We start from the raw sequence: 13,736 nt of genomic DNA, 5'->3' as shown, positions 1-13,736 counted from the left end.
AATATATATATTTCATTCTGCTTTTATAAGATTACCTGGATCTGGCATTTGGGGGGGGGGGGGGGGGGGGAGGGGGGTGTTGTTCATTGACTAAACTGACAAAAAATGTATTCAAAGGGCTCTTGTGACTATGGTAGCGTTCATAAGCATCTCTCCACTAAAATGTGATTTAAATCAGTCTCCACCCAAGTTGCAAACTGTCAGATCCTTAGGAACCACTCTGATTTGACACCAGCATATGTGAAATGATTGCCTGCAAAATTTCAGTTTAATAGTAAAAGGGATTTAAGTTGTTTTCATAAAGCATAGGGCTCAGTGAACATGTTTTTGTTCTAATTTCAACAACTAGAAAAGCCAAGCTTACTACTGTCTCTTATTTTACAGGATAATATGGTTCAAAATTAAAACTTTAGGCTAGCAGGGCTAGAAAGAGCTTTTTGCAAATCGCTACTTCTAAAGAATCTTATAAAGCAGATCTGAGTAACTTGTATAATGACACCTTGTATAATTACCCGTTTGCCTTCAAAAAAATCTTTTCTTCAAAACACTCTATTGCTACCTAGAAGCAATTCAGGTTTTGATTTCATTGCAAATGCAAATATATCAGACAACCTAGACCTAGCCAGCCTAATTTTGATCTAGTTAAATTACTTAAAATTGCAGTATGTGACAATATCCTGTGAACTGGACAAAGCTTTGAATTGCAGCTGGTGTAAATAACTCTCAACTGCACTTGCAGCAGAAAGGAGACATGGCTTGCAAAATAAATCATTATATGGAGACTCACCTTTATATAATCTAACTTATTTTTAGTGATAACTAAGCTACTATACAAAACACAACTTTTATTTTTATTGCCCAAAAATTCCTTGTCTCCTTTCAGAAGGATGATCTCAGTTCTCTGTTTAGGCATGACACCATCATCATCAATTGTTGTTGAGGCAGAAGCATATAAAATGCAGGTTTTGAGTTCACACTTTGATTGTCTGGGGCAATTATTTTCATGCCAGGTTTTTCTTTCTTCAGCTGAGTGAAATAAGTCCTGCTGGTATGCATCAGCTGGGAATGGTTTGATGCAACAAGGTGGAGGTGGCAGCAGGGAGTACCTACTGAGACTCACAACTTTCTGGTTCTCACACCTTAATTTGAGGCAGGGACGTAGTAACCAAAAATCCTAATACAACAATTTGCTTAAATGTGTGAGTATCTGGTATACTCGTCCTTCTCTCTGTAATTCATGGACATAATAATTAAAAAGAAACCTATACTGGCCTCCTGTTAGCTGGAAGTTCTAAAGGCTAGACATTTTTCATTGCTTGTACAGAAACATTAGTGTTGCTGTATCTCCCATGCATCACTAGGCACTGACGATAGGAAATAAACAGTTGCCTTTGATGTCTAAACATAAACCAGGACACTAACTCTTTGCTGGCCGTATTACTGTCCTTGTGTGTCACTGCAAATGCAACAGAAGAGAGAATTCATCTCCTGCAGTTTGCAACTTACTGCACGCAGGGTCTGGTATGTGGAAAGTGTGATGCTAATGCTATATGTAGAACTGTCACCCAGACATCCTAGACTCTCATTTATTCACAGGGAAGTCACATAATAACAAAAATGTACTCACAGGAGTACAGTGTTGGCCACCAGACTCACAGAAAAGGTTTCAAACAGTGGTAACCATACCAACCAACAAATGAGCTGAATCAAATCAGAGAACTCGAACTGCACAAATAACCATGGACAACAGCACACAGCTGGATGTAATGTGCAACAGATGTAGAGAGACATAAAAAAGGTTAAGGAACATCATATCTTTAATTACCGGAGACTTGTATACATCATTGTTACCTCTTCTTTTAGAAATAAAAATGCACAGGCTGAGTACTGTAGAATTATTTCTGCAGCACAAAAAAAGATTCTAGCAGGAATTTTCCTTGAGCAAGGAGCATCATGTTCTTGATGGGGTAATGCAAACTGGTATAACCTACCATAGTTATTTCCATGTAGTTCATTAGCAATTAACAAAATGTATGTTCAACAGCTCCAGCACCACCTCTGCGTAGCAGAGGGCCTGTGTAGAATTACTGTGCCAGAGTGCACGCCAATACAATGGGATCATCTGTGGGAATTTCAAGACAGGGAACAATCTGATAGAGCAACAAAACTGAGATCTGATGTTTCAGACTGTTACTCTATCTATGTATTAAGCTGCACTCCTTCTGTCCTGAGCAGAGACCCGTTTGGCTCAGGACACACTGGATTTCTTAGAGGAGGAACTGGCAGCACCGAGCACAGGACCATACCCCAGAGCGGAGCCATCCCACCACGGCGATGTGCACTGCCAACATAGTTTCTGAAACTGATGTGGTTTTTTACCTGTCAGGAGCTCAGCAGCAAGCATCTCACAGGACTGATCCCTTGGTGTGGTAACTTCAGACAGGACTGAAATAAAATCAGTTCCCTTCGAGCTCTTATTCAAGAGAACTGAACTACCCCTATTGACTTCAGTGGTCTCTGTCTAAAGCAGTTGGTTGGAGTTACTGCTGCTTACAGCTGGAAGTATTTGCAGTTAGGGTTATTTATGTTATTTTTGTTAGTATATCAATCAAGGATAGTATTTCCTTAGTTTGTACCTCTTTGTGTTTGAGTTTTATTTTTACCAGCCACAGAGCAATCAAAAAAACCTGCTTTAACTCATAATTTGCTGAGATCTAAAACTGAAGTCCCTCTCCTCTTTTCGAATGTATATTCTGTTTATCTACGTGAGGCAGTTAAAATTTTATCCATAAGTTGTTGGGTTTTTACTGAGCCTTCCCTCTGCTGTGAAAACGAACACTGCCAAAACCAGTTAATTTCCCTTTTGCTGAAGGACTATGGATGACAGTTCACTGCTGTTTTCTATTTGGTGCATCATTACTAAAACGTCTTTCTCTACAATTTTGTCCATATATAGTGTAGACAACAGTTCTTAGGTGTATAAGCTTACATTTTATATGACATTAATTGACAGATATTGCTGTGAGATTAGCATGGATGAGTACACACTGTGAGCTTTTAGAATCATTATGTACATAGATTGCAAATAATACTGTGGGAAAGAAATGGAAAAGATTAACATTCTCTTACTAACCTGCAAGACTTGCATGTAGGAGGATATATGTAAGGACATGTCAAAGCTTATGCTTTGCTATCCTTTAGCAAGGCAATAAAATCAATTTACAGAGATTTATTTAAGTGTGTTTAAAAGGTCTTACTTGTTCCCATGGCTACCCAAAGAAATACTAATGCTTTGAGCAGAAAACACTGTCAGCAGAAGCCATCCCCTAACGATGACTATCTTCAGGAATAGATTACCATGCATCATTAAAAGCCATGCCTCTTGATAAATAAGTTGTGAAGTTTTGTAATGTATTATTTTCTCTGTTCATAGTAAAATAGTTTAATGTATGCTGAGTTACTGGCACATTTATTTTAACTTTCAACATACTTTTAAAGGTACTTTCAGGGCAGAGGAGTGTCTCTCAATTCCCTTTTTTTAAGGTTTAGCTTTATTTGTTATCTTTCTAATAACCTTAACTTTATAATTTCTAAATTAACTTTCTAATTTCAGCTCACTGTCTCTTGCACCAATAGTCACTATATGCTCTGGTCTTTTATCCTGAAATATTTGGAGAAGGCCCGTCCTCAGCTCCCAAATTCTGTGTCTGGTACTTCATGACTTTGGAGAACACAGCTCTTCAGTTGCAATTTCGGTGCCATTCCATCAAGTGTGAAGCAGCCCCAAAGCTGCAGTGCCTAACCCTTGCATCACAACCACAGGAATTTTTACAAGGGCAGAAAAAGTGCTCTGGTATCTCTTACAGGCTGAACCCACTCCCTGCTGCTGCCTCAAAAGAGACAGCAATCAAAACAGGCTGTGACCACGTCATGATCACCCTGCCATTGCTAGGAGGTAAAACAATTCTTCTGAGCCACATACAATTTTAAATTTGTAACGTGAATGAACAAAATGTATACAAGCCCAAGATAATGAAAATGCAGAGACAGCTGAATACAGAGCTGCAAGAATTTTGCTCTGTTCTACCAAATATTGCAAGCATGCAGAAATGCAGCCTCAGTGTGAAAGACAGCTGGCGGTTCCAGGTGTCCGGCTAGATTCTTAAATTCACTGCAATGAAAGAAATTACCAGCAGGCACATGTTTTGAACCACGCTTCCAAATGTATTTCCAGAGACATTTCTGGAGCTGGATCTAGAGCCATTTTTTTCTTATTATAAAGGGAGAAGCTGTTCAGGGAGGAGCTGTTTCTCAAGTCTGCTCTCAAGCCTACAAGAGCTCTCTCTCTAGAGCTGCAGCTCTCTTCAGAGCCCTCTGCTGAAGCTGGACCAAGACCATGACCTGACCCCCCTCCTACAGCTACGTATACAGCTGGCCGTAGAGCGCTTCCCAGAAACAGACCGTAGGCCAATTGTAGTGTCGTTTCCTAAAGCGGGACTAGGGCCGTTTCTTGAGGTCTTTTCCAGAGCTGGATCTAGGTTGAGTTGCCCGGCCATTTACTGGACATGGGTTTAGACCACATTCTGGAGCCCTTTCCCATAGCTTTCCAGAGGCCTGTACTAGAGCTGCTCCAGAGGTGGTTTTCCCTTAATCCCTTTCTAGAGCTGAAGCTAGAGACCATTTCTGGAGAGCATCTCTAGAGCTGGGTCTAGAACAATGTGTGCAGGTCCTTGCTGGAACCATTTCTGGTGTCTTTGTTTAAAGCTGGCTCTGTAATTTGTGAGATGAACTAGAGCCTGAGCTGGATCTGAAGCCATTTCTAAAACCTGACCTGGAGTCTTCTAGAATGCTTTTTCCTGCAAGTCCTGCAAACTGAAATAGCTTTACAACTGAGAATCCACCTTGAGAATAATGCAAATAATACCAGTGTCTAATGCAGAGTAAAAAATAGAGTATTTTGAAAAAGCTGAATTACCTCAAGCCTGTGAATTCTCTGTCCTTATTACTCAAAGCAGTATTTAGAAAAAATACCTCCACAGTCAGCTTCCACACAGAAATTAAAATACTTACCACATGCAAATTACACACACACACATTATTTATATTATTTTACACATCTGCTATTAAAAGTATGAATTCTGTTTTTAAGAACGCCACCTTTAGCAGGCAAAACTGACATGGATCACCAGGCAATACTCACCTTCAGAAACGGCTAGGTGTAAAACAAAAGATCTCCCAAATCATCATTCTCATCCATTTGTACAGTATCTAAACACATCAAACATGCAGTGCACAAGAGGCATTACAGAAATACAAAGGGGCAGATGGTCACAGAGTAACAAAGGAGTGCAAAGAGAATGAACGAGTACTTTAAAACCACAAACAGATCAAAACAGCAGACAGATTTAAATGTACACAGCATAACTTGGGCTTACAGGAAGCAACGCTTCCATACAGAAAAGGTGTATTAGGCATTCAGATTCCACTTCCAAAAATCTGTATGCAAAGCCATGCTTTTCATGTAAATTGGCATAATTTTTGCAACCTTGAAGTTTGACTGGTTTAGAAAAATTTAACTTTATAGATTTATCATAAACTAAGCTTCATGCTATGGTTTGAAGAGAATAAAACCTAAAAGCTAGTAACTCCTAAATAAAAAGCAAAGGGTGCATGTGTTACATATTCAATGCCTGACTCTGAAAAATACTAGCTTTCCACTAAGGAATAGAATCACATCCATAGGATTTCACTAATACATCACTTTTGCCCATAAAATTTAGATGGGTAGGTCTAAACAGAAAAATATGTAAAAATATTTATTATTTATATGCTAATGGCATTTAGCGACCAAAATAAATCAGTATACTGCTATTCCACTGGCCCTTGTCAGAGTTTCAAACAAATATGCCAGGGTATTTACTTCACTTACATCCCAAACATAGGTAGATAGGAATACTCCCTTCTCCTTTCCCATTCTGCTATCAACATCTATCATTGGTGATATATAAGTATCACGTCTCCCTTTCACTAGTATAATTCTCTTCAGCACAGAAAACAAAAAACTGGAGTGTTAGGAAGGCTCTTTCATGTATTTAGGGTAAACATGGATGCAAACAATTCATGAAGCACCCTGGGCACTCCAGTGACACTGCAGTTAAATAACACTATGGCAGAAAAGTCAGGAATGAATGTACGAATTAAGGAGAGTTCACATCACGCTTCATACTGCTATTTCTGTTCACTGGAAATCAAAAGCAAGCCAGCAAGGGTTCTAAACAGCATTAAAGCTCTAGAGGTCAAGCAATACCTAGAAATCAGTGGAGATTTCTTGTCTGCAGAATGGAAAACAAGGGCAACGGGACACCTCTTCCCTTGTGTTGTAACAGCAGCGAAAGAACAGCTCCATATTCCAACAAGTATCATAATGTTGCAAACGTTATAAAGTATTTTAAAGGTATTACATCAAATGTAAAGCTTAGCTATGAGGGTCTTTCTAAATTTCTAAGGCTTCAGCAGACGAACGTGTAACAAAATGCCAAACCTGGCATTACTCTCCTCACAACTTATTTTTAAAAACATAAAAATCTGAAACAAGTAACAATTTAAGTCATGAAAGGGAAAAGGGAAATATTTAGTTAACTGTTACCATAGAATACTTTCATGCAACAGGAGGAAAACTAATTGTTGCTTATGACCTTCTTAAGGGCCAGAGAAAGGAACTGTGAAAGCCTTATCCTCTAATGACTTCAACTGGAAGTCTAGTCACACAGCTCCTGGTAACAGTATCAAAAGAAGAAATAAATCACACTGCAGCTACCCTCCTTTACTGTCCTTCTCTTCTTCATTTTGTTTGTCCATTGTGGCTGTGACGTGAAAGCCAGGCCCTTCGCTTTGCAGCAACTTACACATTTGTCCCTGAATAAATCACAGTCAATACGACTGTATAAATCAGACTTTACAGGGTAGGTCTTGGAAGGAAGAGATTAAATCTAAAAATCAGCAATGTGTTTTTAGCACTACCTCTTTGCTTTTAAACATCTGCTTTGTACAGTGATTCTGACAGTAAGGTAAAACTATTCTTCCCCTCGTTTCCTGGGTGCAACAGTGATCTATCATGGATAAATGACTTAGGACTTAAATAAACAAACTGTAAAACCACTCATCAGATAAAAACGCTCTTGTAACACAGTTATATCAGCAACTGGAACTTTTGTTTGAATGCCTGATTTCCAGGAATATAATCATGCCTTTTAATTGCTTTCAAACGTAACACACAGCCTGGCAGAGCCTGTACACACACCATCAGCAGTCTGACGGCACCATCAGCTATCACGTCAGGCTGCTTTTCTATGCAAGAGAAACTTTTCTGTTGGCTAACAAAGAGGGCACGGCTTGCCTAAGATTGCCAGAACAATATCGTGTCTTATATAACTAAATGCTAACGCATATAATAATAATAATTTTCTTTTGGCGTTCCAATGCTAGCCGGACCTTTTATGTACTTATTGGAAAATATCTTTACCATGAACTGGAGTTTTGCCAAACTCAAATATGTTAGAAACCAGGAAATGGCAAAGGAAGTGGAGCTGAACCTCAGTGAGGGGGCTCTGTAAGAAGAAAGCCTTGCAAACTATTGCCATAACCTACAGCTTTAAACCACATTATACAGCTACAACTGACACCGCTTCAGTTCTTGGCTGGAGCCTGGAATGCACAAACCAACAAAAAGCTGTGACAGCCTCCCACTCAGAAGTATATTAAATTGATACTTGATTACTGATAAATACATCAGCTTGCTGGTGCAGGCTATCACAGGAGTACACAGCTGGACAACACAGGAAGCACTAAACACTTTGTGCCAAGGTAATCTAGCCGTACTCTTGCCATAAGGCAGATCTTGAAGCACCCAATAAAAATATTTTGCAATCTGACTGGTAAACACAAATAACATTTCAATTATTTTATGGATATTTGAACAAAAGCAAAAGTTGGGCTTTCAGAAAAGGACACTTGTCCTATAGGGGAGAATATTTGTACAGGTGCACCACCCATCTCTGTGTGCAAAATAATGTTTCTCCCCGCCGGAATATTATAGAATAAAGAGATTAGTGCCTCATTTAATGAATATTTTTGGCAAGCATGGTGAACGTGATGTCAGACAGATACAGGCACTAGAATCACACAGTTCAGTCAAAAGGGCAAACACTGGTAGGATGACATAAGAGTCTCAGGTGCATGCAAAAAGCCATTGCTGAGAAGCTTGAGTCAATGCAGAGGCCATCTTACAAGTAGCAGTAGCATATACAATGTTAACTCAACTGCTTACCCACTAAGTACACCAAGAACCAGGTTAAGTACGAAAAATGAGCCAAGGATGATAAGACTAACAAAATAGATCCATGGCCACTCACATCCTATTGCATCATTTACCTGTAAAAATGTAAGGAAATAAGTTATGATTCAGTCATTCATTAAACAGCAGAGTCCTTTTTGCAGCTGCCAGATCACGTAGGTTTCAACACTGGAAGTTTATGGCTTATTTCATTCTTTTAAAAAATTAATCAATGAGCACTTGTTTAATTTCTTTACTTACCCAAATTATGTTGTAGGTGTGATGCTTTAGAAGATTAATTACAGTAACATTTAAATAAGTGCCGGAGAATTATTAGTCCTTCTTATAATTTTGCCACAAGTATGGACACGAAGAATATACACTGGTACATCTAAACTCTGATTTTGGTGTTTATATGTTATTTATATGATAGCTACAGAAAGCTGTTTCTGTTCTAATTGGAGGAGAAAGAAATAAAGGTGTATTCAGAGATGTCACAACAACTGAAGTCTCACCTGTATAAGATAACCTGTGTGTTCATGGCAACTGAATTCAGGACTCTGCCTTCATGATGAAAAAGGTGTATGCTTACCCGCTCAATACACCAAGAACAAGATTTAGTACGAAAAATGACCCAAAGATGACGAGACTGACAAAATACACCCATGGCAATTCAAATCCCATAGCATCATTCATCTGCAAGAAATAAGATGATCTTATAGAGTAGATCACTATAGTAATAGCAATGAAGAGTCAGAGAAAAAGAGAATTTAATCATTCAGGTGAGATAGCACTCTATGCATTCTTTCAGTATTCAAAGAGGAACAATATGGGAAAGAAGGCACTGGCCACATTCACTTTGCATTTTTAATACATACCCTAAAACAAAATACTGAGTGAACCTAACATTCAGATCAAAAAGTATTAGAAAACACAAATGGAGCACTGGAACAGTTCTGTTCTTTAACATCTAGAACATGAAATGAATTTCAGATTTCACTGATTAAAATGATGCTTTAAAAGTATATCGAAGTATTAGGATTTTAATTCATATATATCCTAGCTCTGCAAATGATCCTTTGAGATAAGAAACAGTAATATATATTCTCAACAGTACAAGCAATATTTTGCTGTACTATGGTATTTCAGTATTATTTTTTCCTGAAATACTACAGTTGGATGCAGTCATTTTAAATTAATTCAAAAGGAAATAAATGAAAATGAATTACCATAAAAAATGTGAACACAATTTTAGGAAAATGAAAAACTGAAATCAAATTTTAGAAACACAGACATTTTTAGAAACATGGAAATATTCTAGAAACACTTCTGAACAAAAATTAAATAAAGAACAATGTTATTGTTATTGGTTTGTTGATTTTTTAAAGTAAGGTTGACGTAACTGAGCTTTAAATACACTTCATAGACTCACACAAACTCTTCTATAAAAGACCATTTGCACAGTGTATTCCTAGCAAGCTCATTATACCTATCAGGCGATGGACTTAAACATACCCATGGAAATCTAAAAAGGCCTATTCAGAAAAACAGATATTTTAAAACCCCAGGGAATTTATTTTTGTGTGCAGCATTCAGGTGCAAAAAGACATTTTGGTAAGTTACAAAAAAAATTCTGACTTGGAACTTCTCGGAAACGTATCTTATGCAAGAGGAATTATTCTGGCTTTTTTGTTTATGCTGACCAGTTTGCATTAGATTTGTCTTAAGATGCTTTTTAGCCATGAAAATTCAGCAGACAATAAAAATTGCTTGAGCATTCAGGACTGGATATGGTATTGTGGAACAATCTTTGGGTAAACCTTTTTCCTCTTCTGCGAATGCTGTTTATCTGTTGTACCTGAAATTTGTGATTAGGCTTTGAGCTCTACCGATAGTCAAATGTGACTCCTGCCCTTAACATCTCTGTTGGAATAGACATATTAAACATGCGAACAAATGTTTTTCAAACTGTACTACTTTTTTTTTTTTTCCTCTATCTTTAAAAATGTATCAAAATCTCAGGTTCCGCAAGGTGGCCCTGTGGGTGGTGAAATACAAGCACACGCATTAAGTCTTTGCAGGTTAAGACCCCTAGGCGCTTCTCTTCAATGGTGATCTGTAATAATGCCACTTTATACCAACTAAAGTAAACAAACTTCTTATATAACCAAAGAAGATTATTTTACACAACTTCTTCATCCTTCAAAATAATCTCTCTATGTATCATCTTTTACAGTGCTTTAATAATTGAACTGATGCACTGGAAAGTAACTTAAAATTATTTAGACTTCCTAGAAAAAAAAAAGAAAACTGTGTAACATATATATGTGATTTGGATATTTTCCTTTTTTTTTTTTTAATTTCCTAAAAATAAAACTACACTTTGGGGAAATTAAAACGGAGAAGGGTTATAACCATTCAGAGAGGCTGGATCACTACCTTCAATTTTAAAAGATCCCACGTTTCCACAGTCCAGTTCGGCAACAGCATATTCATATGGAAATAAAATCATTCATAACGCTGCCATTATACTTACCTCCTTACACTTAGCCTCCTGTGCAACACTTTTAGCAATATTTGGCATGTCAGGTGCCTAAGGAGATCAGTTGTGCTGTTTTGATTTTTATCATCCATGCCCATTCCCTCAGAGCAAGTCCCCTACATTTGAGAATTCTTAACCATAAAGCAGCTCAGGTATTTAGTAAAAAACCCTATTGCCCAGACTGAATTTCTGGTTTGTCCCAGTGTATGTTTCCCTTTGCATCTTCTTTCAATTGTAGGCATCTAGCCTTAAGGTTTAGGAATAAAATTTACTTAACTTTTTTTAAAAACATACATTCATAATTATGTAATTACTTTAGAACTGAGTTTGCTTTAGAGAAATTATTCGTATGATACAAGCAAAATGTTTTTCTAACAATAGCTGATAAAAAAAAGTTCGCTCACATTTCAAATACATGTGAATGCATTTTGCATCTAACTGAACTGGACTATTAGCAAACAGTTGTTTGTAAGTCAGAGTGAAGGCATAAATTCATCTGGTGTTGACGCCAACATTTTCCTGCTATAAATCTTTTTGAAAAAAATGAAATATTAACATTCACAATTTTACTTCGAGAACGCTCTGGGAATCACTGCAATCCAACTTGATGCACTCTTTTTGCTCACAAAAAGAACATATTCAAGAAGCCAAGCATTGTGTTGACTTAGTAACCCAGGAACAAAGCTGAAATTTCCATGCTCTGTCATGGAGGTTCTATTAACACAGGCAACTGTGATTTGCATTTCCTTCATTCACTTCATAGTGCATAGCATATAAAAAATTTCCTTCTCTTTTATGCAGTTTGATTTTAAGCCCAATGTTTTAGGCTAATCTATCAAGGACTAATGTCCTGTGATGTAAAAATTGGAAACGGCAGCTAAGCAGTGCTAGAAGAATACTATGGTTTGGGCAGATGCTGAACTAAATCAAAATCATTCCTAACTCAGGAACCCTTAATCTAGTAGAACACCTTGGCACTAATCTAAGACTGAATTCCTAAAAGCAACCGACTGAAACTGCATCTACTCAAGATTTTCACCATTTCATTCTAGAGACAATTAAACTCTGTTCAAGTAATGCATTGTAATTTCTATTCATGAAGTAATATTTCTGATTGCATTAATACCAGAGATGAAAGTATAAGAAGTCCTTTCCTTTTGGAAAACTTTGCAGCTCATTTCATGCATGTCAAGTGGCATTTTCCATAACTTTCAATTAAAGAAAGATGAAAGGAGTCAATTTGCCTTCTGATTAAAAACTGAGGCAGATTTTGGTTAATATATGAGCCCAGGAAAATCTCCATCCGCAGAAACAAGGTATTTTCAGTTGAAAGGATTAATGTTGACTTCTCACCCAAAGTGCAGAATGAGGAGTTAGGAAGACACAAATTGCAGATGCATGGGAAGTTGCAACTAAGAAAACATAAACAATAAAAGCCCCTAAACCATGCTAAAGTTACACCAGCAAATCTAGGAGATGCCACATCTCAAATCCTCAGCAAAAAGCCTTGCAAGACTCCCACACACTGTGGCTCCTGGATATACTATACCAAAGGAGGTGTCGTATTTAATGGCTCTAAAAACGCACTTGTCCCATCTCTTTTTGAGTCCATTAAGCTTTTATCATCCATAACACATATTGCAAAGACACCCCCAAGTACCATCCTTCTTGCCCTTCTTTGTGTCTTTTTCAAGATCTAGTCTCACTGTTTGGATTTCACTTCTAATTAGTTTGTCCGTCACATCAACCAGAGGACAGATGAGACGATGAATGATATGAAGGACAAAGTATTTTTCATACCACTTAAATCTGTTTCACCATAACAGTAGATGTGTACTACTCAGATACCATTTTTGGCTACGCTCTGGCATTTGCACTTCTTTCATACGGATGTTAAAGTAAATTTGTACGTTTAAATAGCTTTGAGAATAATTTTCAACTGATCTCTGAAAATCTTCCTATCCCTTTCATAAGGGATGCAGTAACTAACAGTTCAAAAGTCCCTGTAAAAGGGCCCATTTGTTCATGCTACCAGATCTGGAGACAAGTTATGCTACGCAAGTTAAATTGGTGGAGAGTAATTAATTCTCATTGTATATTTGGCTCTTTATATTTACATCTATATGTTTGTGAGTGTATGTCAGCAAAGTGCAGAAGAATTATCTTGAGCCGATCGGACAAACTCGGTACAGTCTGAAACTGCCTCATCTGGCATGTGGAGTGAATTATCCTGTTAGCTGCTCTCCAGTTGGAGTCAACGATCATTACAATGCAGCATTCTGAGACCGAGACTCTGAAGGGAAACAGGAAGAAAGCCAAATTTACAGCAGACATAACCATTAGTATTACACAGCAGCAGATGGCACACTCCAATCTAAAACATCAATTAGAAATCATTAAAATGTCTCATTTATCCCTATCTGCAGTAACTGTTAGTAAAATCCCCAAATGCAATTGCACGCAGATAAAGGTCTTTTCTGTACACCTGATACTGTTCTACTGAAATTATTGCAAGCTCTTTGTATGTATCAATTCATCTAAGCCCTAACTGGGGATAATGATAAAGCAATGCAGTAACGCCTCTAATTCTGCATTTGTACTATTACAGACATAATGTGCTGATGCATGAACTTATTTCAAATTATCTTCCATGATGATTCAAACTCGCTTAATTTCTTATTCCTTAGTTTCCTCAATTTTACCTTTCTGTTTTTATAACATTCCAGTAGACATATAACTGGTGGGTTTATTTATTGTCACCTATAATATACTCAACCATCTTAAAATTTATTAAGACTGACAAACAATCTCTCGACAGGTGTTAAAATGCTTCAGAAATCAGTATTTTATGAAACGGGACTA

General features: G+C 37.4%; 1 protein-coding gene across 10 annotated transcripts in view; it reads right to left on the bottom strand.

The window, feature by feature from the left end:
* Positions 1–13,736, bottom strand: part of CACNA1D (calcium voltage-gated channel subunit alpha1 D) — a 239,053-nt gene that overhangs the window by 104,097 nt on the left and 121,220 nt on the right. For 6 of the 10 annotated variants that reach the window (XM_037385299.1, XM_037385302.1, XM_037385305.1 and 3 more), the window contains exon 8: positions 8,327–8,430. In XM_037385299.1, coding sequence (XP_037241196.1) covers positions 8,327–8,430 — 104 coding nt within the window. Of the gene's footprint in view, positions 1–8,326; positions 8,431–8,924; positions 9,029–13,736 lie in introns of all 10 variants that reach the window. The other 4 variants (XM_037385308.1, XM_037385300.1, XM_037385307.1 and 1 more) reach the window with 1 other exon arrangement.

Source organism: Falco rusticolus, chromosome 4, assembly GCF_015220075.1.
Source record: "Falco rusticolus isolate bFalRus1 chromosome 4, bFalRus1.pri, whole genome shotgun sequence".
In the NCBI taxonomy this organism is placed as follows: Eukaryota; Metazoa; Chordata; class Aves; order Falconiformes; family Falconidae; genus Falco; species Falco rusticolus.
Note: the sequence above shows the minus strand (reverse complement) of the source record. Positions and strands in the feature narration are given on the sequence as shown.